Below are 25,318 nucleotides of genomic sequence, written 5' to 3'. Positions count from 1 at the left end.
CAAGAAAATGAGAGACATAAAAAACTCACAATCTTAGGCAGAAAGTTACCAAAGCGCCCTCTTGTGGTAAGCTTGCAGCAATGCATGTGTTAGAATCCGGGACACTGGACACAGACTTGCTTAGTCTTTACTGGGCAAGGTAGTGCCAGCATGAGAAATCCTGACCCAACCATATTCTGCAATTTCCAGATGGACACAGAAATTTCCTGACTCTTAAGTTACTGATTATGGCATATGATTTGAGGCTTAGCATCTGCTAGCATCCACTATTCCTGCTCTAGGCTCCTTTCCCTCCTGCTGGGCTTCCCACACCCCTGGGGCAGAGTCAGGGCATTATGAAGAGTTACTGCCCCAGCTTCCCAATTGATAAGCCACCTGCTAGGGCTACAGAGATAGAAATGACTCAGTTCTATGGAACTGACAGGACTAAGTGGGGTAAGGTCACACATGAAAGCCCCCAGATACTAGACTGAGGGCTGCTGAAGGGTCATTCAAAATTGCCTCTTTTGGCATGCACAAGTGGACCCAAGCAGCAGCCTCCTGAAGGATCACTTCATCTGCTCACTATGAGTTGCTACAGCAGTGCACACAGCCCTTGCTTTGACTCTGAGAAGGAAGGAGTGCCGCTGGCACTGGTCAAGCACTTTACCTTCCGGAAAGGCGTTGTAATCGTTCAGTTCCAGCGGGCAGTACACACTGGGAAACTGGCCTTCACAGGATGCACTCCAATCAATGAAACTGCTAAAGAAAACAAACAAAAGAACACAAGGTTTGGTTTCAAAAAGAGGACACTAAAAGCAAGTAAAGACAGAGGACATGCTTCACTGCCTACATTCTCATCTGTGAATCCCCCAATGTAGGGAAATAAACAATGTGTTTTGCCAAGTCAGAGCCAAAGGCTTATTTTCTTGCCAATGACTGCCTTCCTGACCGCATGGTTAGCCAGACATAGAACCTGGCTGCAGCTGTATCTGCACCATGGAATGACAAGAGGATACCTCAGTGTCTTAGTCTGTACCTGAAGGGCTTTGCCATGTTGGTTCTGCCAATGAAATGCCCAGCTATCCCTTAGAACACAAGCAGCATTCGGCTTGGAAAAGTCACCCCGCTAGCCTGGGACTGGTACACTGAGCACTACAAACTGGATGCTCATTACAGAAATAAGGCAAGGATACTGCTGCAATGAGCTAACCCAAGTCTTCAAGTGGATCCTGTGACAACAGAGACGTCATGTTTGCCAGGTATCCTGACTGAATGGCATACTACTGTATGGAAAACTGAAGCAGCTGCTACCATGTACCAATTTTCTGATACCAGGCTCTCTGATCAGTTTAGTTTGTAAATGGAAATGGAGGTGCCTTGGTCCTGCCTCAATGAGATGATGGGACACTTAGTAGACTTCCTAGGGGAGGCCTTTCCCTCTCCGAGGAGCAGCTGGGAGGTGGGGTTGGGGGAGACTATGGGAGGAGCAGGAGGAGAGTAGGGAGGGGGAACTGGGATTGGAATGTAAAAAATAAATTAATAAAGAGAAAGAGAGGAGGAAGAAGGGGGAGAGAGAGAGAAAGAGAGAGAATGAACCGTGGGTAAATGAAGATCTTCCAGGGAGTAGGAAATACGAGCATTTTCAATGTGTTCCATGTATGACATCACCCTTTCAACCTACAGAGGGAAACCTGATGGGGCTGCCAGCTTTACTGCTTTGACTTCATGTTTCTCACAGCGGCTGCGTTGTTTAACAGCGCACTGTAACTCCAGAAGGCAGAAAGCACACAGCTCCAAGGCGCAGTCCTGGTATCTATCTGTGAGGAAGACCTAACAGCTCCAGCTGCAGGGCCTACCTGTCAGGGATGGAGGCAGGCCCCTGGGACACACCCGGTGCACTGTTCTCTGCTGGGCAGTTGAAGCTACTGGTCAGGCACACTGGCTGGGAAGGCCACAGTCCTCCAGGTGGATACAGACCTGAGGAGAACAAGGAGAGATGCTTAAGTGAGCAGAAGCACAACAGGTCAGAGTCCTCGAGGCAATTTTAAGTTGGGTGGTCCAGGCCTCACTGAGTGAATATTGTGAAAGATGTGGCTGAAAATGGGGAATATGTTGTGTGTGTCTGGGACTCTCCTGCTAGGCTGGGAACAGTCTGAAAGGCCCCAAATGGTGCGACTGACTAAATGGTGAAAGGAAGGGAGGGAGGGACTAGAGGCTGACTGGGATTAGCACTGTGCCTGGCAGGAAAGCCCTGGATGGTGAGCATGGGGAGTGTCAGTCACAAATTCCCACGGGTACGCCTGTTTTTGCACATTTTGCCACAGCAGCAGTACTGGGGGCCTATTCTGGACTATCTTTCCACAGACACTTGCTAAACCAAAGCCTTGGGGCACAGGGCCTCCAGCAGTGATATGCCTGCTGCTGGAGAGAAGACTTGGGTCCCCAGGCTCAAGGTTCCTCTCCTGCCACATCAGCATCCATCTTGCTCAGGTGTCTTTCTGGGGCTGCTCAGGACACCTGGCACCACAGGGAACAGATGTAATGAAGCTCACACTGGTGCAGCTGGCACAGCCCTATGTCTAAGACAAAATGGCAGCCATTCCTCTGGGGAAACTTGGGCCCCATTCTGTCACACAAGCTGTCAGTTTGGGAGGACTGCGCCTTCACTGCCAAGCCATCTCTGCTGCATATAACATGTCTAGCTTCCACACCCAGCAGAAGGAAGGACTATACATCTGATATGGGGCAACCACTTCCTGCCAGATAGTGGGCTCTGCCACACCACACAGGGCATGCCACACCACACACCACTGTGGCTGCACCACTAACAACACATGGCAGGCTCTGGAGGGCAATTCTTCCCAACCATTGTTAAGACTTGGGTTTCCTAAGACCAGGAGTCCATTGGGTCTATCCTACCTCTGGGCAATGGAGGAAGAACTGTCAGGACGCTGTTCTTGCCCCTGGCTGTACTATGTATGAGTCTTGTGACTCATACAGGCAGTCATGTGATCCCATTTATGTTGAACACATTATGGCATATGGTAAAGGGGGTCAGCAGAAGCAGGACGCCTGTTAGGAAGTGACTGATAAGGCAAGTGTTGACTGGGACTGCAGGAGCAGGGTCATCAGAGAGGAGGTGGGCAGCAAGCTGCCAGACTCTGTAGAGATTGAGAAGGCTACGGGGACCAGAATAAGACCATGGGTCCTGTGAGCCACAAGAAAGAAAAGGCCCAGGCTGACTCAGGGGTTTGCAGCCTAGTTAGTAAGACGGAATGAAAAACCTCAGTACTTGGTGTACAGGAGCTGCTAGAACTCCAAGAAAAGGTGGTTAAGCAGAAGTTGACTGTAAGATGCATCCAAGGTTTGGGAGAGGCTCAAGCTGAAGATATGGATCTGAGCGGTGTCGGAATTTAAAATGAGACTTAAAGTCTTAAATGTGGATGAGACCAGTGACAGAAAAGAGAGATGAGCAGACACCAAGGCTCAAGCTCTTAAGAACCAGGGTCATACTGGGGTGATAAGGAACTGAATCAGGGACCCACAGCTGAAACAGGCCTACACAGGAATGGCAGACAAAAGGGACCAAGAATGTGGCAATGTGGAAATGCCAGGGACCGGACTCTTGCTTCGGGGGAGTGGTGGTGGCAAGTCAGAATGCGGAACATTATGAATGAGCAGGACAGAGGGGACTGCCACCACTAATATAGATTCTCTAGGGAGGCTTCTAGGACAGGAGCTGAGAAACCCAACAGTGGCAGAGAAGGGTGCCCGAGGACAGCATATGTCTGCTGCTGGGGTTTAGAGATGGGAGGAGTCACAGCACACTTGCGTGCTGATGGGAAGGACTCAGTAGAGACAGAAATGGATGGTGGAGGAGGGTGGGGAATGGGTCGGAGTCTCCCTGGAGAGAGGGTGGCAACACGGGAGAAGCAGATGGTCTTCCATGATGGGCCAGTGTGGGTGAGGGGAATTTCTGAAGGTCCGGAATAGATGTTGTCTTTTGTAGAGAGAAGAAAGCAAGATCAACTAGAATGAGGTAGAAGATAACTAGGCCAGAAGGAACAGATGCCACTGTGAGCCACAAAGAGTGAGTAGTTGGGGTTACCAGGCCTGGCCAGCAGGCGTGTGCTGCTCCTCAGAACAGGTGGGGCAAGGCAGGACTAGCAACACCACCATGAGCTTTGCAAGGTGAAAGTAGTTACATACAGAAGTCAAGGAAATTGCTCACCAGGGACCAGGCCTTTCTGCAGGGCAGGGACAAAAGCAGAGAGGTGAGGGAGAACAAAATGGGCAGGACGATGTCCATACACTCTAGACCAGGAAACATTAGAACATAGCCAAGGAATGCAAGCGGTGATTTAAAAAAGAAAAAAGAAAAGGAAAAGATAATTGCAGATTTTTACTGAGTAACAGGTAAAGGCAGCTGAAACCTATGCATAAGCCCAGACTGGGACAGCAGGTTTCATGAAAACTGTAAGAGTCAAACAAAAGCAAAGTAACATACATACACCAATAGAGATCCAGCAAAGACAAAATTTTGTATCTTCTTCCATTGGAAACATTGTGTTGTATGGATTAATGACTACTTCCAACTCATGAGCAATCTGTTTCCATGAATGATCTGACTAGTTGAGAACACATCTGTGAGACAGCACCAATTCTCCAATGGATAGAACAGCTTTTGCCTTGCTGTATAGCTCAGGCTGACCTGGAACTCTCCACCTCCATCTGAGCAGCATTCTGTTTGTCACAAATTTCTAGGCACAGAAATGAGTATGCATGCCAAAGTTAATGCTACCACTAAGAGGAAACACCAGGCATTTCTTGCCATGATTCCTGATTTGGAAGAAGTTGCATAATAAAACAGATTACCAGAGAAAAGACAGAGAGAAGGCTAAGAGGAAGAATGGAGAAGCTGAGAACTGATGGGGGAGGAGTGTGGTGGTATGGCCCCTATGGACTCATGTTTATGAATGATGGGCCATAGAGATTGGCACTATTAGGGGGTGTGGTCTTGGAGGAAATGTATCATTGTAGGGGAGGGCTTTGAGGTCTCATATATGCTCAAGCCATTCCCAATGACACAGTTGCTTCTGCTGCCCATGGATCAAGATATAGAATTCTCAGCTCCTTCTCCAGCACCATGTGTACCTGCATGCCACCATGAAGATAATAGGCTAAACCTCTGAACTGTAAACCAGCTCTAATTAAATGTTTTCCTTCAAAAGTCACCATGGTCAGCTTGGTGTTTCTTCACAGCAATAGAAACCCTACCAAAGCAAGGAGAGAAAGAGACTCCTCAGGCAGAAGCAAGGGTTCCTTCTGACCAGCAAAGTCTCCAGTCTGGGGCCAGTGTCTTACATACCTACAGTACTCAATTCTCTGTGTCAATCCTGGTTCAGAGGCCAAGCTGTTTACCCAGGCTGCTGGGGCCCAGTTAATGGTATCCCATATGGTGGCTAGGGGAGATGAGGGCCAGGTTGAGAACAGGAAGCCCACTGTTCTGGCTTGCTTCCCACCTCAGTCTTGCTTCTCTTGGACCTCCTACCCATGTGCTTTCTGTTATCTTACTGGGGAAGCGAGCTCAGTGTAGTGGGGGCCTCTGAGCTATGTAATGTCTGTCTGTGTCTTGGTTACCAAGAGTGTTCACCATGATGCAGAATCGGGGGCTGGGGCAGCTGATGTGTCTCTCCACAGAGCAGGTGCCCTCATAATGCCAGCAAACATGGTTGAGGAGAGGCCCCCACCCAAGGTGCCTTCTCCGGCTCCCAGCCAGGAAACCATGCACAGCTTTTGGCTGATGCCTGCCATAGTGAGACTCACCTTTCTCTTCTCCAGCACCTGAGGGTGCAGCAGGAAGACTGGGAGAGGAGGACTCTGTGAACTGAGACAGGCTACTCACATCTCTGTGGGCAAAGGGAGGAGAGGAAACCATGACTTCTCTGCACAAGGAAATCCAGACATCACATAACCAAGTCTCACTTGAGTCTCACATAAGCCTCTTCAGAAACACACAGATGTTAAGATTCACAAAGCCAGGAGAGAGTTGAGGAATATGACGATGTCTTGCTTTAACAAGCCATCTGGACTACCATGAGGGCGGCTGCAGCTTCCAATCTGTACAGACAGCAGTGTCTTCACTGCTGGCTGGCTTTCTGCCTCTGACAGTTAGTTCACAGGGAGCTTTCCTATGTGGGAGCCAAGTCTTTACACACTCGTACGCCTGCCCTCTTGCAAGGCAAAGCTCTGTCCTTTCTGCTGATGCTGCACTCCTCTCATTGTGAAAGGTACAGCTGGCCTCCAGTCATCCCAGGTTCCATGTGGGTGGCCTTAAAATATCTGGAGGAAGCATTGCACAGCAGCTACCATGTACTGTGGACTCAGACCTGTAAAGGCTGAGTCTGTACTGAAAACACAAACATTTTCTCTTGTCATTATTCCCTAAACAAGGTAGTCTGACATCAATTTACAAGTTATTTGTATTGCATTAACAGTGCCAGTCATCTAGAGATGGTTTAAAGTATAGGGGAGAATTGGCACACAAATAGTTGTATGAAAATATTGTCCTGTTGTTCTTTTGAGACAGGGTTTCACCACATAGTGAAACATAGGCTAGCCAGTCTAGTCCTTATTACTACAAGCCCCAAGCTGCTCAAACTCATGGCAATCCTCCTGCCTCAGTCTTCTGAGTACCAGGATTACAGGCATATCCCACTATCCGTGTTATATGAGGGGACTTGAGTAGCTGTATGGTTCAGAGTGTGTATCTGTGGGATACACACTTGGTAACTATAAGACCCCACTGCCTACAGACACCAAGGGGTAACTGTATCTTTTTTTGTTTGTTTTGTTTTTTTAATCTAATGCTGCAAGAAAGCATCATACAGAGGAACTGTAAATGTGTCCACCAGTTCCATGGATGCTTTCTCAACCACTGGTGCTCAGACTGAACTGAAGTCCTAGCCCAGGGGAGATGAGAGGTGACACATTCCCCAGTGTGTCACAACACTGAGAAGACAACAAAAGCAGAGAATGTCCACAGAAGCCCTAATCGTGATCATTCTTCTTGAGTTGTATGTACTCAGACTTCGCTTTCCTGGGTCTTTAGGAAGGCTTCCATAGTTCAGCCTAGAGAGCAAAGTACCAAGAGAAGCACCTCACAGACAGAGAAAGCAGATCCACACTGTGGCAGCGAGGATCCTGAACTTACGTGGGGCTGCACATGTGTTTAGAGAGGTTCACGAGGATGGAAGCTTCCGGAGAAAAGTCCTGTGAGGAAACACCATCTCCTGCATTGAAAGCAACACACTATCAGAGTTGTCGTCTCAACTCAACTGTGCGTGTTCTGGGTTCAGAACAAGCAGAACATGCTGTGTTCCCTAACCCTAACAAGGGACTTGTCTTTCATATTTCTCTTTATTGTACATTTTGCATGTGTATGTGCAGGTGCATGTCCACAGGTATGTGGAAGCCAGAGGTCAACATTGGGTGTCTTCCTCTGTCATTTCTATCTTGGTGTTTTAGACAGGGGCTGCCCCTGAACACAGAACTAAACCCATGAGCTCCAAAGATCTGTCCTTGCCCTGCCTTCCAAGCCATCACCACCCTTGCTTTTCTATGTGTGCTGGGGACTCAAGCTCAGAAATGTTTTCCTGCCATGCCATAAACTTCAGACACAATATCAAGAGTGTACAGTGTACTGTACAGTGATACCATTAATATTTACTAACAGTTCTTTGAATGTCACCCCCTTTTCCTAAACTAAACTGCCCTTCTATGTTTTCTCAAAGTTAGGTTTTCATTTCAAGCTCCATGTATATATCACCTGGCAAACTCTTGGTCCTTTGGTAAACAGAGTACAAAACCAGTATGTCAAATCCAAGCTGCCCCTAGCCATGAAAATCCTTCTCATCCAACAAAATGTCAAAAACCTGCCCCTTAACTAGTCTGTTTCTATGATGCTGAAACTTTCTCCAAGGAAGGGGCCCAGTCTGTTCATGGAGGCTGAGAAAGTCTTACCTTTTATACCTAATGCACATGGCCAAACACACATGAAGCACTGATCTGTGGATTGGCACTTTAGGAGCACCAGGAAAACACTGACGGGGTAAATGGGAACAAGACGGAAACAGGAAGAATGCTGAGGACCTGGGCTGCATCACAGAGGGGCCTTCTCCAGGGCTGGTGTATCACAACCTGTTCCTTTTGGGCATCTGGATTTGGATATGAGCCCTGAGCCTTGCACATGCTAAGCCACTGAACTATACCACAGCCCCGCTTCTTGTTTTAGTGTTTTAGTTTTTGGTTTTTTTTAAGATTTTATTTATTTATTATGTATACAACATTCTGTTTCCATATATATCTGCACATCAGAAGAGGGCACCAGATCTCATAATGGATGGGTATGAGCCACCATGTGGTAGCTGGGAATTGAACTCAGAACCTTTGGAAGAGCAGTGGGTGCTCTTAACCTCTGAGCCATCTCTCCAGCCCTATTTTAGGGTTTTGAGGCCGGGTCTTGCCCCATGGCCTGAAAGTCGCAATCCCTGTCAACAGCTCCCTGAGTGGCAATGTTGGGCTTTCAGGGCTAGGTCACCACACCTGTCTACCAGCTTCTGTTGTAAGCATCCCTAATAGGGGAGATGGGAGATAGGAGACAGTGGCAAGTGCCCTGGACTTCTGGGAAATCTTGACTCAAGCATGAACTGCCAGCCAGTGCACCACATACTGCAGGGCAATCAAGGATTACTTTGACCCCCCCGACACACACACACACATATCTATATTGGGAGCAGGAACTTGCCTGCATTTTCTCAGGACGCATGGCCCAAGGTGAACACGTCTGCACACACAGAGCGACAATGAGCTTCTCTGAGTCTCTACATGTCCCTTTGACTGTGTTGAAAACAACTCAACAGAATGAGCTGCTCACACAGACTAGTTGAACAAGTTAGTGAAAACCAGAATGCTATTTTAAGCTAGTGTTTCATTTATAAAAGCTAAGAACAAACATCTTTCCATGGATGTTTAAATGTGCAGAATGTGCATAATTCCATCTTTCTGATGGAATTATGAGCTTAAAACAAAAAAGAATGTACTAAAAGCATGCAAAAAAGTTCATGGTCTCTTTGGCCTCGATGGCAGAAGCAAGATTACGAAAGGAACGTCATCCTTTGGAAAGTGTCACCAATAAGACACATTGTGCCGCCACTGTGGTTCTAAGGCCTATCACCTTCAGAAGTCCACCTGTGGCAAATGTGGCTACTTTGCTAAGCACAAGGGAAAGTATAATTGGAGCGCCGAGGCTAACAGGTGAAACACTACCGGGACTGGGTGGATGAGGCACCTAAAAATTGTCTATCGAAGATTCAAACATGGATTCCATGAAGGGACAACACCTAAACCCAAGAGAGCAGCTTTTGCAGCATCCAGTTCATCTTGAGGATTTCAGTCAGTCATAAAAATAAAATGTTCTCGTTTTGGAAAAAAAAAGTTCATGATACTGAGTCTCTTGGGAAGAGAAGAATGGGTAGATGACAAATGGTTTCCTCTCTTTAAAAAATGTGTGTGTGTGTGTGTGTGTGTGTGTGTGTGTGTGTGTGTGTGTGTGTAACAAGGTACCTGCTGTCACATCTGATGACTTCAGTCTAATCCTTGGGGCCCACAGGGTGAAAGGAGAGAACCAATTTCCACAAACTATCTTCTGACTTCAACATGCACAACATGGTGTGGTGTGTGTATGCATGCAAACACCCAAGTACTCATGCATGCATGTGCACACCACACACACACACACACACACACACACACACACACACACACACACCCTATAATAACAAATAGATGTAACAACAACAAAACAAAAACTCCACAAGGTAAATGTGGAAAAAGTTGTTAATTCTGGGGGACAGGAATACAATCATGACTCAGATCTCTCCTGTCACTAAATTCTCAAGAACAAGGAGGATAAGTGCCAGTAATAGCACTATTCTTATTAACAATAGCCAAAAGGTAAAGGCCACCAGCTACCCACTGATGAACATATCGAATAAACAAACATATTAGACATGCATGATGGAATGTCATTAATTCTTGACAAGGAAGGGAATTGATATGTTCTGTAATGTAGATGAGTCCCGAGGATGTCAAGTTGGGTAAAATCATTCACCAAAAGATAATCATCTCTGACCCACATAAAATAAACATGCAAGATCCAAAATCCTTTGTTCCACATATAAAAATCAGACATGGGTACAATCATCCATGATCTCCATACAACAACCATAAACAATCTACAATCCTATACTCCACAGAAGACAGCCAGGCATGTCTATAGTCACTCAGGGCTTACTTATTTGAGATAACCAAGCAGACAAATGCTTAGGGTCAGAGAATAGAAGAGGTAAGCAGAGGTTCCTTGGAGAGGAACTGGACTTCCTATTTATGGATACAGAGTTTCAGTAGGGTAGGATGGAAAGTTCTGGTGGTGGATGGCTGTACAGCAATGTGCATGAACTGGTTCCATGCCACCATTCTGCACATTTAAAAATGGTTTAAAAAATGGTCAGTTCTGTGAAATATTTTAGCACAACAAAAATGGTATACAAATATACAGGTCTTTGAAGTGTATCAAGGATAGAAATGAAATAGTATCAGTTAACAATGGTGACCAGGAGGAGAGAGGAGAAGAGGCTAGCAGACGGCTGAGGCAAGCCAAGCCTCAAAGCCGCAGCCCATTTGCTCTGTTTATGTACAGCACCCCTGGACTGTGTGCTGGCTGCAGGCAGGATGAGGGCCCTGTACTCACCGGGTGGCAGAAGGTGCTGGGCATCCACCACTAGTTTCCTGTCACAGTCGGAGCTGCTGCTGCTCCAGCTGCCCCAGCTGCCCCGGCTGGCCCGCACGCTGCCTGAGGAGCTGCCACAGTCAGAGCTGGAGTCCGAACAAAACTTGTCTGCACACTTCTTCTCAGACTTCTGGTAGTAACTGTCTGGAGAGGCAGAAGAGGGGCCATGCTGCACTAACTCAGTTCCCACTAGTGCCACTGATGGCACGTGGAGAAGGAAAATAGGAAGGGCACGGTAGGTTCATGGCCACCACCTCCGCTCAGCTAGTAAAACCACGACCTTGGTACTTGAGGAAACACATGTGGACAGACAGTAGGACCAAGCAGAACCTTCATCTAAGAATGGCTCCAGGGCTTTGTGCAACTCAGTGAAGAAGTGCTTGCTTAGCATGCACATGGGATGTGAGACTCAAACTGCAAAACAACTGAATTGCATGCAAAGGGTTCAGGAAGTAATTAACATTTCTAGCAAGAAAATCGAGTCTAATGTACTGAATAGACTATTCTATTCTACACTGGCTCTGGCACTGGTGTCCCCACAGTTCTCACTCCTGGGGTATTGCCCAACAGACCCCTGGTGGGCCAGCACTCTGATCCAAAAACTACAGGGCTACCTATGCAGAAGCTACCTGTTACAAGTGGGACACCTCACTTACCTGGCTCTGACCTTTCCCCAAGGAGCCCTGGCTAAGGCCTTGTGCATGTTGGCCCTGTTCCTTTAACCACTGTATGCACAATGACAATTGGGAGAGAACAGACCTCAGGGGTCAGCAGCCGTGCTCAGGTTCAAAAGAGCATGTGCTTTCTCATCTAACCCTGACAACTTTCTGTTGGAGTTGCCAACAGCTACGTTGCCTGTAAAAAGACTGTGACGTGCTATTTCTCGAAAACCTTCTTCTTTAAGAAGAACAGATTGCAAGGAAACCATTCACAGGTCTGTGCTACGTACCCTCCTCTCTCCGTGCAGGGGAGCTGCCTGAAATCTCCACACCAGCTTTACACATCTCCCCAGTGCTGTCCTGTGCACACCAGCTTCTGATGTCATTGCTTGGCTCTGGCCTCTCAAAGTCACTGCACACAAGCTTCAGTTCATTCTGTTCAGAAGGCCTGGGAGAGCCATGAGAAAGATTACATCTCTATCTCATTACACAAATACACTTTCTGCTTCAGATTTGTCAAGTGAGAATTGCAATCTGGGACAAGTTGAGGTCTCCTCTCTGAGTCCCATAGGAGGATGATGAGCAAGGTAGGCCCCTAAAAGATGTGGGAGATGGAGGTGTGGCTCAGTGGTACTAGTATGCTTGGCACATATAAGTTATAGGTTCAGTTTTTTTTGCACTCCTGCATCCCCAACAGGTTACCATTTTGAATTAGAATGAATTTAGGGATATTTAATGAGAAAAAGAGACCCTACAGTGTTGCTCAAGGTTGCCTGGCAGTTCAGGAGCAGAGCCAGGGCTCCTGGCCTGTTTCTTCAATTTTCAGTGGGTAAACCTGCTGTTTAGTGTATGGTGGGAGACCAGAGAGTTCATTTAAATATATTCTTCCTCATTTGCAAACATTTGCTTAGCAATTTCCATACACTGCACACTGCTATAAAAGTATAGCAGCTTCCCTAATTCCTAACTTAAACCACACCTCTGCTACAGGGCCATGAACTCCTCAAGGAAATAATTACAATTCACTTTTCTAAGTAGAAATATAGAAATGCATGGGCTAGGAAGACTGCTCATTTGCTAAAGTGCTTGGTATGCAAGCCTGGGGACAAGAGTTTGATCTCTACTAGACATATAAAGAGCCAGACACAGCAGCCTGTAAACCCAGAACTGGAGTGGCAGACACAGGAGGATCCCTGGGGCTCAAAGGCCAGGCTAATCTATTTGCTCCAGGTCCAGTGAGAAACAGTCTCAAAATCTAAGGTGAAGTGATTGAGAAAGATGTCCAACATCAGCCTCTGGACTCCACATGTTTGCACACACTCCCACATCAACACATACTCCCAACACATACCCCCATTTGTGCACACACACTAATAAAAATTTTTTAAATTAAAGAAAAACTATATAAACACTGTGAATAATGAAATGGCTCTCTGCATGGGCCATGGCAGTGCCTTTGTGCAGTGTATGGGGTGGCAAGAAAACAGCCTAGACATGGGAGATGCAGAGTGGGAAGTCACTGGCTTCTGGTTGAGACAAAAAGTATGTGAACAGAAGCAAGCACCCAGAAAAACAGTCCAGCGGCATCTGCCAGTGCCTCCCATGTTCTCAATTGTGGGTGGATACAGACTGCTTACAAGTTACTTGCAAATAATTTAATCATTTTCTTGGATCTCAGAAAAGTTTCCTAAGATGCAATTGGTGAGGTTGTTATCTATCAATCTATCTATCTATCTATCTATCTATCTATCTATCTATCTATCTATCTGTCATACTTTGACGTGATCCCAAAGTCAACCACATTCATGAAAATGCATATAGGAGAATGCAGAAAAGCCTGATGTTTCCTCTATATGGGATATTGCACTCCAATTCTTTAATAAATATCAATAACAAATGTGGTATATAACATGTTTATTTCCACTGTGCTGACTCTGTATATGAACTGGGTATAGAAAGACCTAGAAAGCTACACTGGAACTGTCATCTGACTGTCTTGGTGGAATACAGACTACAACCTGAGGAGCTTCTGACAATGCCGAACCATGGTCTCTGAGCTCGGTGGCAGCCTCCTTCAGTGCCGAGCTCAGTGGCTGCCCACTTGGGTTCTGAACTCTGTAGCAGCCTTCCTGGGTTCACTGAGCCCTCAGAATGCTCAACTGTAGCACAGTGGAACCTCATTCCCACTCAAATGTGCAAGAGCCAAGGACCTTGACAACAGCATGCTGAAACACCTAACCAAGTTCACACGGTGGTGATGTCTATAGATGGCAGGATTTGATAAAAGAAAAGCCTGCATGGGAAGAGGGGGGGTCCTGGCAGGGCATGGCTTTCTTGCCATCCAGGGACTGCTGAGGACAGGTACCAGGATCTTGGAATGCACTTTTCTACAAGAAACTGGGGCACTGAAGGGGACACCCTTCAAACAAGGACTGTAGAACTGGCAAACCCTGCTTGTAGCTAAAGAAAGAAAGAGGCTATGTGTGCTAGAGGCTCCAACATACATGTGTGGTATGCTGGGAGTTTAAGATGAAAACACTGAATTCAAAAGCCACCTTTGCTGGATGTAGAGTCAGAGTGACTGCTGATCTGGTTAAACAAACAAACAAACAAACAAAAATCCTTCAAGCTGAGTACACTAGATTTAGGGGATTATCTCTGGGACCCTCGAAACACAGAGAGAGCTTCCACAGACATTGTTTAGTCCCTAATCTTCCAGGTAAAGAAATGCAAGTCTGAGATGCTAGTGCCTCCATGTAGCATGGTTTCCAAGGCATAGTGCCCAACTTCAAAGGTTCCATATGAACTCTAGCCTTACCAACCATGTGGCCTGACATAAACCCCTCCATTAAGGACACCATCTCACTGGAGCTGAACAGTTGTCCTTTCTACAGGGTTAAAGTGAAGGTCAGGGGGCATAGTGGCTATACTCTTATTACAAGGCTGGGTGGTGGGTGTGCCCATGTGTACCTGTGCCAGAGCTTTCTCCAGCCCCCACCCCCCCACACACAAAAGCATAAGCAGAATGAGGCCTTGTTATGAGGGAAAGCTTAGGTTTGTTCTCTAAAATTTCCCACAGCTTTTAGTATTTTATAAGGGACAGATAAAAACAAAAATCTTAAAAGGTCACATTACAGTATTTTTAAGGAGTAAAATTACAAAGAAATGTGTTAATTCAGCAACCTCATTTTGGACTGAATACACTGCACTATGCTATATTGCCCACCCAACAACCTTACAAAAACAAAAGAATGCAGTGAAATGGAAATCTAGGCTAGACTGGTAAGGGGCTGCAGACATGACATACCTGGAGGCCTGAGCAGCACCTCTTTTCTTGTTTTTTCGACATGTTCGGTTTTTATTCCAATTGAGGCTTTGCGTGCTTCCTTCTCTCTTCTCCTGAAGCTTCCTCTTCCTATAAGAATCATCCTGCTGAAGAGGAAAAAGCAAACATATGTGGCTTCAAGAGACTAAGTCTGAAGACAAAACTCATGACTGCCTTTGTTAACTTTTGGGGACCATCTCTATCTACATCCAGAGCTTCTCAGTGCTGGCGAGGCATGAGACCGCTTTTCACAGTCTCTGCTGTTTTCATTTCCCTCCTTTCTCAGGCTCTGCAGACAGAGAAGAAAAAATTGTTGCTTATAACACTCCCAAGGGGCTGAGAGGGGAAAGATCTGCTAGTGGCATATAGGCAGCTGCGGAAAACCCTGCAGCCTCCACCTGCTCATTGGTGCCTGTAACTCAATGAACCAACTGCTGAAGCAAAATCAGATGAACTTTGTGTGACCAGCCAGGCAGCCTGCCACAGGATGTTCCAAACTAGCTACAGCTTCTTGGGTAAATAAAGTCAGAGCTCAGTTCTTGTGTAAATTCGGTTACTAAGAACTTAATCCACTGGGTGGCACACTGACAGCTACAGGTATGTGTGCTGCATGTAGGTATAGACTCGGTTGGTGGCCATGGGGGAGTGGGCTCTTTTTATATTTATTTTTTTCAACTTTTTTTATTTGAATTACAAACAAGATTGTTTTATATGACAATCCCAGTTCCCTTCTTCCTCCCGTCCTCCCCTGCCACCCTCCCCCAACTAAAATCCTACCAATCACGTATCTTTTCTGCTTCCCCTGGATGGTGAGGACTTCCATAGGTGTCATCAGAGTCTATCGTGTCCTTTGGGATAGGGCCTAGGCCCACTCTCCCCCCACCCCCCGTGTATCTTGGCTCAGGGAGTATTCCTCTATGTGGAATGGGCTCCCTAAGTCCATACCTATGCTAGGGATAAGCACTGAACTACTACTACAGGAGGTCACATAGAATTCTGTGGTTTCCTCACAGAAACCCATGTTCCTGGGGTCTGGATCAGTCCCATGCTGGTATCCCAGCTATCAGACTGGGGAGCAAGAGTTCCCCATTGTTCAGGTCAGCTGTTTCTGTCGGTTCATCAGCCTGGTCTGGGCCCCTTCGCTGCATGTAGGTATAGACTCAGTTGGTGGCCATGGGGGAGTGGCCTTTTATATTGTGATGCATCTTCCCTTCTTCTGGGGGGGGGAGCCTTCTTCCTCTTTCATTCTCTGCCCCTCAAAAACAGAGCTCAGACTTAACACTTGTGCAGCTTGGAGGGACTTGCCTCCTCCATGGACTTCACAGGTACTAGGGACTTCACAGGGACAGAGGCATAACCCCCAGACTGAAAGTTCTTTCTATTGGTTAAGACTTGGTTCATGAAAAAGCAAAGATGCCCATTTCGGGGTTGGAGTGAGGACTTCTTAGTCGCCAAAGTTAAGTCTCAAGACTGCTCTAGAAAAACAAACACTGCAGACTTCACCCAGGAGTGTGTTGCTGAAAGTGATTTTCTCATAATGAAAAATGCAGTGGAGAGTGCTTTCACAGGCCTTAAGGAACAACAACCCCGCAAAATCACTAGTGCACAGAAATATCAAGGGAATGACCAAGGACAGCCACATGGTGGCACCAGAATATATACTTTCCAACCAAGGGGACATTCTTGGGTTCTAAAGTCTGTTCTGCTAAGCAAGCTGACAACACTGTGTGCAGATGGCTGGACAGCTACACAGGCCTGAAGAGGGAAGAGTGGATACAATCGCGGTTGATAGTCATGGGGACTCAACGATTTGATGGTTAAGATAAATGAAAGAAAATAATAACGAAACACTCACAATAAAGAACCCACAGATATAAGGCTCATCTGGTTCAAGGAGTAGGGAAGACTTGGGGCTGGAGACAGTACTAGGGGGTTCTGGTACATTTGTGTGGCAGAGGGAGCCAGCAGCATCAACTGTTTCTTAGGACTACATGAGACCAAGAGGACCATAGAGTCATTGGCCCCATTACCTCCTAACACAATCTCAATATGGACTCCTATGTCACTGTTGGCAACAGCCAAGTCTCCAAAGACTGTATCAAAAAGACACCATGTTCAACTCCAGATTTCACTAATTCCCTATCCTAAATGTGGTGACTTCACTTTTGCCCATGAGAAGTGCACCCTCCTGCACCTTTGGGCCTAGCTTGTTGTTCCTCTGCCTTACACATACCCCAGAACTGCCCAGCATTCAGACTCAGGCCACATCTTCTCTTTGCTCATGTTGTAGAGAAAGTGTGATAGGTATTTTGATTGACAACTTGACTATGTCTGGAATCAATTGAAACCCTAAAAGTGAGGGATTTTCTTGATGGAAAATCATGTGGTAGGAAGATTCACCCTAAATCTGGGCCATGCCTTCCAGTGGTAGCCCACATAAAAGGACATTGAATACGAAAGCTTTTGCTTTAACCTCCCTGTCCTCAATCTTGCTACTGAGTTCATCTATCCTGTTGCTGCAGCCAGCATTAAATTGAACTCTTCAGGATTCCAACACAGACTGAAAACCAGCAGCTCTCAGGAATCCTCCAGGATTCCAGGACCAGACTGGGACTGCAGAGACATCCAATCTTGTGGACTGAACAAGTACATGATTCTCAGCCTCTGCACTGTGAGAAAGCACTCATTGGACTATCTAGACCACATGTAGTAAGTCAGTTTAACATATCTTAACTCTTTTAATATAAACATATACTCTGTGTGTGTGTCTTAACAGTTTAGTAACTTTAGAGCAGTGGTTCCTAACTTGTGGGTCATGACCCTCACAAGGATTGCATATCAGATATTTACAATATGATTCATAATCGTAACAAAATGACAGTTATAAGATAGCAATGAAATAATTTTATGGTTGGGGGTCAACACAACATGAGGAACTGTATTAAAGGCTGAGAACCACGGCTTTAGAGAACCCTGAAAGTCAGGCTGCTTCGGGCCCAACTCCACAGGGGTAACTCCATCCCTAACTCCTGCCTGGCAGTCCTAATCTGGAGTGTTTAAGAACCCTCTCTCCCTTGTTTCCCTGTGGGCGGCTGCCTTTCAAGCAGATGACACCCTAGCTGCTCACAGCTGATGGGCCCTGTCCTTGGAGGTCCTACAATGCCTGCTGCCTGCCTGCCTTGACCTTCTGTGTGCCGCACCTGTACAAGCTACCACCTCCTCTGGGGCTTCCCAGGACCTTGGAGGCCAGTATTAGTCTTGATGCTTGATTACATGCAAGTGCCAATGCCTTTCTCAACCCACTTCAGGATGTCTATGGCATACCTACTTTGTAGCACTTCCACTTAATTTAAACAAAGGAGTCATTCGTGCTTGTTATACCAAATTGAAAGAATACAGAGCAACCAGTCAGAAATAACCAGGCTCACTCCGTCCATATTTCACAAACCTTCCTTCTGAATATTTCTCCATGAACCCACACATACATAAGGGTGACAAAAACAGGTAATGGAAATATATGTGACACAAAGACAATGAATTACTTTTAAATCAAATGCCAAGGTCCAATTTATAGGAATCTAATTTTTCTTAAGTAATCATGGTAAAACCAAAGGCAATACCAACTTTTAAACAAATTTTCTGCATAACATATTAATTCACTAAAGGACTCTTTAAGGACCGGATGTTGTAGCACACGCCTTTAATCCCAGCACTTGAGAAGCAGAGGCAGGAGGATCGCTTTTGAGTTCCTGGCCAGTGTGGTCTACAGTGAGTTTCAAGACAGCCAGAGATGTGTAAAAAAAGACCCTGTCTCCAAGAACAAAACAAACAACAAAGATCTCTTTAAGGTTAAGAATAAGACTGTGAGCACAGCCAGAGCTGCTATATAAAGAAACCTTGTCTTGAAAACCCAGGAAAAAAAAGATTAAGACTGTGGGGGGGGGGGGAAGTGTGGGCCAGTACTTATCATCCATAGGTTCTGGATTTGATCCCCAGTACCACATGGACAGACAAACAGACGCCACACACAAGATTGCCCTCTACCAGGAATGATCACTGTTAAAAATTTATTTCACCCGTCTCTCTCATCAACTCCACCTTCTATATATTTTTACACATTACTATATCTTTATGTTGTTAAACTTTTTAGTATTTGCAGTCTGGTGTTGGTTTATTGTTGCTGACTATTCAGTCTCAGTTCTGGACATAACATAAGCTGATGTCACTATCAGACCTCTAATGTAGGTTCTGAAACCCTGGATCTTTATTTTTACTTTTAGCTTGGTAGGGTTTTGTTAACTTGATTTTTCTCAAGACGAGTCCACAAGTTCATTTTCATTTAAAAATATCTGCTGTTACCTCTGTATTTGTGGCTCAGCTTGCCTGAGTACAACATTCTTTGTTAACATTTTTATTCTCTCAATGACACTGCACCGATATTTTTCTGACATGACATGTTCCTTGCTCTGGTCAATTGTCTCAAGTGTCATGGAGTATGAAGAATGTGCCTATGTCTGTTATTAGGCACAACTTTTTCAGACCTACATAGTGGACCATTTTCATCTATAAATTGAACCCTTCCCTCTTTGCAGAAAAAAAAAATTCTTCTATTACATTAATAATACTTTTCTGATCTTTTAGAGAAAAGATGGTAATAGATTCAGGACAGAGAAAGAGCAGCAATTCATCAAGACTACCTTGAAAAAGAGCTGTCAGTACTAACTAGATGGAGCAGGTTCTGACCTGGTTCTACTCCCCTACTGTCACTAGGAATTAACCCACTGATTAAGATTAGGGCCCCCAAGACATCCACAGATATACACTGAACTGAACTCTAGAACTTAGTTGCAGAAAGGGAGGAATGAAGATTGAAAGGGTTGGTACCAGGCTGGTGAAACCCATAGAAACAGCTTGCCTGAACAAGGGGGAGCACATCGACCCCAGATGCTGTCTGGGAGGCCAGTACAGGACTGATCCAGACCCCTGAACATGGATGTCAATGAAGAGGCCTCTGCAATCCAGAGGGCCCCTGGTAGTGGATTAGTATTTTTCCCTGGTGTAACAAGGGACTTTGAAAGTCCATCCCATGTGAAGGGATGCACTCTTGCCCTGGACACATGGGGAAGGGCCTAGGCCCAGCCCAGGATGATGTGGTGGACTTTATGGAGGCCCCGTTGAGGGCCCTACCCTGCCTGGGGAGTAGAGGGTGGATGGGGTGGGGGGTATGACGGGGGTGGGGGGGAGGAGGGAGGGATGAGGGGAGGGAGAGGAGAAGGGATTGACATGTGAAACAAGCTTGTTCCTAATTTGAACTAATATAAAAAAAAATTTAAAAAAAAATAAGAGAAAGGGAAATGTAAAAAGAAAAAAAGAAAAAGATTAGGGCCCCCAGAGAATAAAAGCTATCCCGGTTCACTAAAAAACATTTACTATCACCTATATAATCCAAAGATAAAACTTTGTGAACAAACATATTAAAGTACTAAACATAGTACTTTATGAGTACTAAACATAGTACTCATCTACAGAGAAAGAAATATACTTATTGGAGAGATCTGTACTCTCTGCCTTAAGTGTGAGCTCTGTTCTTTTTAATAGGAAAGAGAAAGGAATGCAGACCTCTACTGAAGGGGTGTCCTGCTTCTCAGAACAGGTGCTCTCTGGAGATGCTCTCTGACTCTTCTTTATTGAAGACAGCTTTGTGTCAACCCCTTTCACAGTCTCACAGCTGTCCGCTTCATTCTTGATAGGCACTTGCTGGTTATTTCCTTGAATAAATAAAAAAATTCAATTTCTAGCATTTTTCCATTCACATTCCCCATAATTAAATGTTTTCTTTTGTCAATCTCATTTAATTTAATGAGATTTAGGCACTTTTTTTTTATAACCACGATTCTCCAGAAATTCACTTTGCTTACAAGTGGAAATATGTAAAAGTTCTACAATCTTTAGAAGATGTCAAAGTGAGGGCAGGGCACTAACGTTACTGTGTTGTTGTAATTCACAGTGGCCTAAAGGTGGAGACAGCCTGCTGTCCACCAACAGATGAATGGAAATTTGTATAATGGGGCTACATTAAACACTGCCAAAACCGACATGCACATTAGTTAAGATGACTTTGCTTTTAAGTAGAATTAAAATCCTAGTTGAAAGACAGAGCCTGAGGAACCTTAAAGACAGTATACTAAATTAAATGAGCTAGACAAAAATAGGACAAATGTTTCAAGATTTCAGTTGGAGGCACACCTAATGTAGTCACATTCAAACACACAAAGAGGATGTTTCCCAAGCGCTGGTGGAAGGAGTGATGAGTGTTTAGTTTACTGATTAGCAGACATTGTTTGGGTCGATGACAAAGTCCTGATGATAGACTGAGGTCATGCTTGCCCAACAACTCAAATCAACTTTCCTCTCAAAGAACCCAACTATCTTTTACATTATAGTATTCTTTATGGAACAGACAAATTTCCATTTGGGGATTGGTGCCAAATGCATAAAGCTCTTTACAATTAATTCAGAGCCTTTCCATACCTTCACTTCAGTATCAACAAGTAACCAGGAATGAGAGTTCCATGGTTTGAACATGGGCCTTGGTTCCCAAGATGGCACTATCAGGAGGTGCAGTGAACCTTAGGAGGTAGGCCTCTTGGGAGGCCTAACTGGGAATTTGCCCTCAAAGTGGGTGGGTTGTGAGACCTTGGTGTCTTCCCCTACACTTGCCTGTTTGCTTCCTGACTCGTAATATGGGTGTGTTCTGATTCCGGCTTTCCATCCTGTCAGCCGAACTCTAATCAAAAGCCGAAAACAACAGAACCCCCAGAACTCTGCCCTAATGCACTGTTTAAAGAGATACTTCATTGCAGGAATATGAAGATGGCCAACAAGCTAGGTAAATGTGAAGATCAAAGCTTGACAGGTATGGTATCACACACCTTTAATTCAGAAGGCTGAGCCAGGTGGATCTCTGTGAGCTGTGGCCAGCTTGGTCTACATAGTGAGTTCCAGGTCAGCCAGCTCTACTTCATGAGATCCTCTCTTTATATATACTGGTCAGAAGGAGAAAGAGGAGGGGGGAAGGGAAGAGGTGGTGTAGGCCCCTCTGTCGAGGCTACAGGCATCAGCTAGGGCATGCTGCCCATTTCCTTCTCCAGCCAAAGCATCTGTCACAGGAGCATTCGTCTTTCTTTAACCAAAAAAGCAAGGTCAGGAAACAGGAGGTGCTGCAGCTATTAGAAAAGCTGGTATAGCTGGGTAAAGCTGGTGAGCCAGGTTATGTTGGAGCATGCCTTTGATTTTAGCACTCTGGAGGCAAATCTCTGAGTTCAAGGCCAGCCTGGTCTACAGAGTGAGTTCCAGGACAAGGGCTACACAGAGAAACCATCTTGAAAAACAAAACAAGAAAAAGAAAAGTTGGTATAGATCTTTTTAGTCAGAAACCCTGCAAGGGGTTACTACTTTTTTACAAAAAGCCTGAAGCTGAGAAAAAATAATTGGAAATGTATCAATATCCTCCTAACAATGATATACCACATTAGCACCCTCACCTTGTTCTAAAACCTAAAATTCTTAGTCGTAACACTCTAAAAAAACATGTGCCTTGTTTTCAATTTCAACATTTATGCCTTGGCTAAAATTGTATGCAAATGCACTCAGCTCCCACTATTAAAACCAAAGATCACAGCAGCCGGTCACAGTAGCTTTCTCAGTAGCCCTATGACTTGGGAGACTCTGGGAAGAGTCCAGTGCTGAGTCAGACAAGACTGCACTGTACTATAGTGTGAGAATCTGAAGGAAAGAGCGGGGGAGGGGATAGCACAGTATCTGTCTGAAGGTTACAGGTGAGGCCACATCTCACTGGGAATAGACAAGAGACCAAAGGAGAACAATCAAGGAGGTGGCTAACATTACCATGTTTTCTGGAAACTTCTGGCATGTCTGACTGCTGGTACTGAGGTGGGCTTTTGGGTAAAGGAGTTTCAGGTGGCTTCTTAGAAGTCTTCTGTGGGCAGGGCTCTTCTTGTTCCTTGAGCTCAACCACATTTTCTGAAGTTTTAATGTCAGTTTCCTTAGGAAACATACATGTCTGTATTCCCTCCTTCACAGTACATTCTGAAGAAGTATTATTGACAAGTGTGTTTTTCAGTGAGTTTTCCTCTTTGTTCAGTACATTTTTGGGGAGGGTTAAATTCTTCTGCAAGTTGACATTCACACCACTGGCATATTTGAGGCTGACCCAGTTCTCACTCATGACATCAGTGCAAGCGTCTTCCTTGACAGCAGACAGGGAGCTTGCCAGGGTCAAAGTCTGTTTTTCCTCCGTGGCAATGTTGGCACTGCTGGCCATAGATGCACTGGCTTTCTGTTTGCTGTAGTAGAAGGAGCACTTATGCTTCTTCTGAGAATGACCATAGGTGGCTGGACTCCTCTTGGCAGCATTCTGGATCCTGCTCAGCGGTGGGCCCACTGGAAGGCAGCTCTTCCCTCTGCTTTTGTCAGATGGGCTGTACGTGTCAAGAAAATTCTTGCAATTGTTTCTGAATACAAGAAAAAACACATTTAGTATGAATGCAAAGCAAACCAACCTTCACTTCTAAGGAGGGGGGATCAATTGATGCAGTGCCCTAAGGAGTTACAGTCTCCCCCTTCTTTCCCAGCCCCATGAGTTTTCTACTGAGAGGCCATCAATGATCTAAGCCCTCACAGAGTATCTAAGAAAATAGTGCAACTGTTCACACAAGCTACAAAGAATTCTATAAAAGTAAAATTTCTTTTACCTTGCAAGGAAATCAGAAATGAGCAGTATGAACACACACACACACACACACACACACACACACGGAGGGAGACGTCTTACTTGTGAGAATGGGAGCTGAGCACGTCCACTGGACCACCATTCTGCTGGGAAGACAAGCTGCCACTTTGCCTCTGTCTGGTTTTCATGAATTCCATCAAAATGTACTGTGCTTGTTGGAAGGCTATTAGAATCACACCCAAAAGGGACAAACTGGGGAGAAAACAATGCCATTCATTACTGTACAACTCTAAACAGCATTAAGAAGGGCCACTATAAGCCAGGCACACTAGAATATAGCTGCAGTTCCAGCTACTCAGAAGCTGAGGCAGGAGGACTGCTTGAGTCTGGTATGGGCAACATAATGAGAGAACCTCAAAAAAAAACCTAAGCCTATTTTTTTTTTCTATTACAGAAGAGTGGTGAATAAACAACAGAAAACAGCTACAGAAATGGTATTACATTTCATTAAATGTATAACATAATTTTTTAAAGGTTAAAAAAAAGCACTCAATTTTTTTGTTAGTTTTGTTTTTTTTGTTTTTCGAGGCAGGGTTTCTCTGTGAATCTTTGAAGCCTGTCCTGGAACTAGCTCTTGTAGACCAGGCTGGTCTCAAGCTCACAGAGATCCATCTGTCTCTGTCTCACAAGTGCTGGGATTAAAGGTGTGCGACACCACCGCCCGACACCACCGCCCAGCATACTCAGTTTTTTTTTTAAATGTGTATATTCATAAGGTTGACATGACAATCCATTTTTTAAATGTATTTTCCAAATAAAGTTACTATTAAAGGATCACTGTGGTCTCGCCAGGTAGTGACAGCACAGGCCTTTAATCCCAGCACTTGGGAGGCAGAAATAGGTGGATCTCCGAGTTCAAGGCCAGCCTGGTCTCACAAGTGAGTTCAGGACAGCTAAGGCTACACAGAAAAACCCTGTCTCAACACACAAACAAACAAACAAATAAAGGATCATTATGGTCTTATAATGTCAAATAGTCACTGCACTGAGTTAATGTCAGCCCTGACTCTGCCACTGTGACTGGCAATGAATAAATGTGGAATCTCACCACAGTTCCATGTCTCCTGATCATATGACAGGACTCAAAGCAATAAAACTCCCACTCTATTCTTACACTCTGGCAGTTTGCATTTTCAGGAGACTGCATCATGACTTTAGTACTCTGCCTGAGAAGGGTGGGAAAGGCGGTAGCTTACCTGACAAAGAAGACAGTGAGCCTCCAGAAGGACTCCTCCCAGCTGGGACCTGGAACTACCTCTGCACACACGGGCAACATGTGATGAGGGAGAGTCACATTGAGTGTGAAGTGGAATTCCAGGTCTGCTGCGGTGACCAGCATCAGCTCACGGATGACCCAGGAAGAGGTAAAGTCTGGAGTAAACCTAGGGGAAGGGAATCATCAGTATGATTATTTCCTGATTTTAATTCTCACCACAAAGCAAAAATAACAATAGAAGCAAAATGTAGGCCTACATAACAATACTCAGGACTGGAGAGATGGCTCAGTGGTTAAGAGCACTGGCTCCTCTTCTGGAGGACTTGGGTTCAATTCCCAATATCTACAGGCAGCTTACAACTGTCTCTAACTCTAGTTGCAGAGAACTTCTTCTAACCTCCTTGGGTACCATACACTCACATGATGCATAGACATAAATGCAGCTAAAACACTCATACAATTGTTTTAATTTAAA

At 45.3% G+C, this 25,318-nt stretch overlaps 1 protein-coding gene and 1 pseudogene across 4 annotated transcripts in view; one reads left to right on the top strand and one right to left on the bottom strand.

The window, feature by feature from the left end:
* The window catches only part of Tmem131l (transmembrane 131 like), a 135,086-nt gene that overhangs the window by 1,515 nt on the left and 108,253 nt on the right, over positions 1–25,318 (bottom strand). For 2 of the 4 annotated variants that reach the window (XM_027392950.2, XM_027392953.2), the window contains 11 exons: positions 24,824–25,009; positions 23,670–23,819; positions 22,724–23,349; positions 20,435–20,583; positions 14,798–14,922; positions 11,781–11,938; positions 10,793–10,975; positions 7,196–7,274; positions 5,809–5,891; positions 1,839–1,959; positions 650–741 (listed from right to left, as the gene is read on the bottom strand). In XM_027392950.2, the coding sequence (XP_027248751.1) occupies positions 650–741; positions 1,839–1,959; positions 5,809–5,891; positions 7,196–7,274; positions 10,793–10,975; positions 11,781–11,938; positions 14,798–14,922; positions 20,435–20,583; positions 22,724–23,349; positions 23,670–23,819; positions 24,824–25,009 (1,952 nt within the window). The remainder of the gene's footprint in view (positions 1–649; positions 742–1,838; positions 1,960–5,808; positions 5,892–7,195; positions 7,275–10,792; positions 10,976–11,780; positions 11,939–14,797; positions 14,923–20,434; positions 20,584–22,723; positions 23,350–23,669; positions 23,820–24,823; positions 25,010–25,318) is intronic. The other 2 variants (XM_027392951.2, XM_027392952.2) reach the window with 2 other exon arrangements.
* On the top strand, positions 8,808–9,464 carry LOC103163418 (annotated as a pseudogene).

The sequence above is a fragment of the Cricetulus griseus genome (assembly GCF_003668045.3).
Source record: "Cricetulus griseus strain 17A/GY chromosome 1 unlocalized genomic scaffold, alternate assembly CriGri-PICRH-1.0 chr1_0, whole genome shotgun sequence".
Taxonomy (NCBI): domain Eukaryota; kingdom Metazoa; phylum Chordata; class Mammalia; order Rodentia; family Cricetidae; genus Cricetulus; species Cricetulus griseus.
Note: the sequence above shows the minus strand (reverse complement) of the source record. Positions and strands in the feature narration are given on the sequence as shown.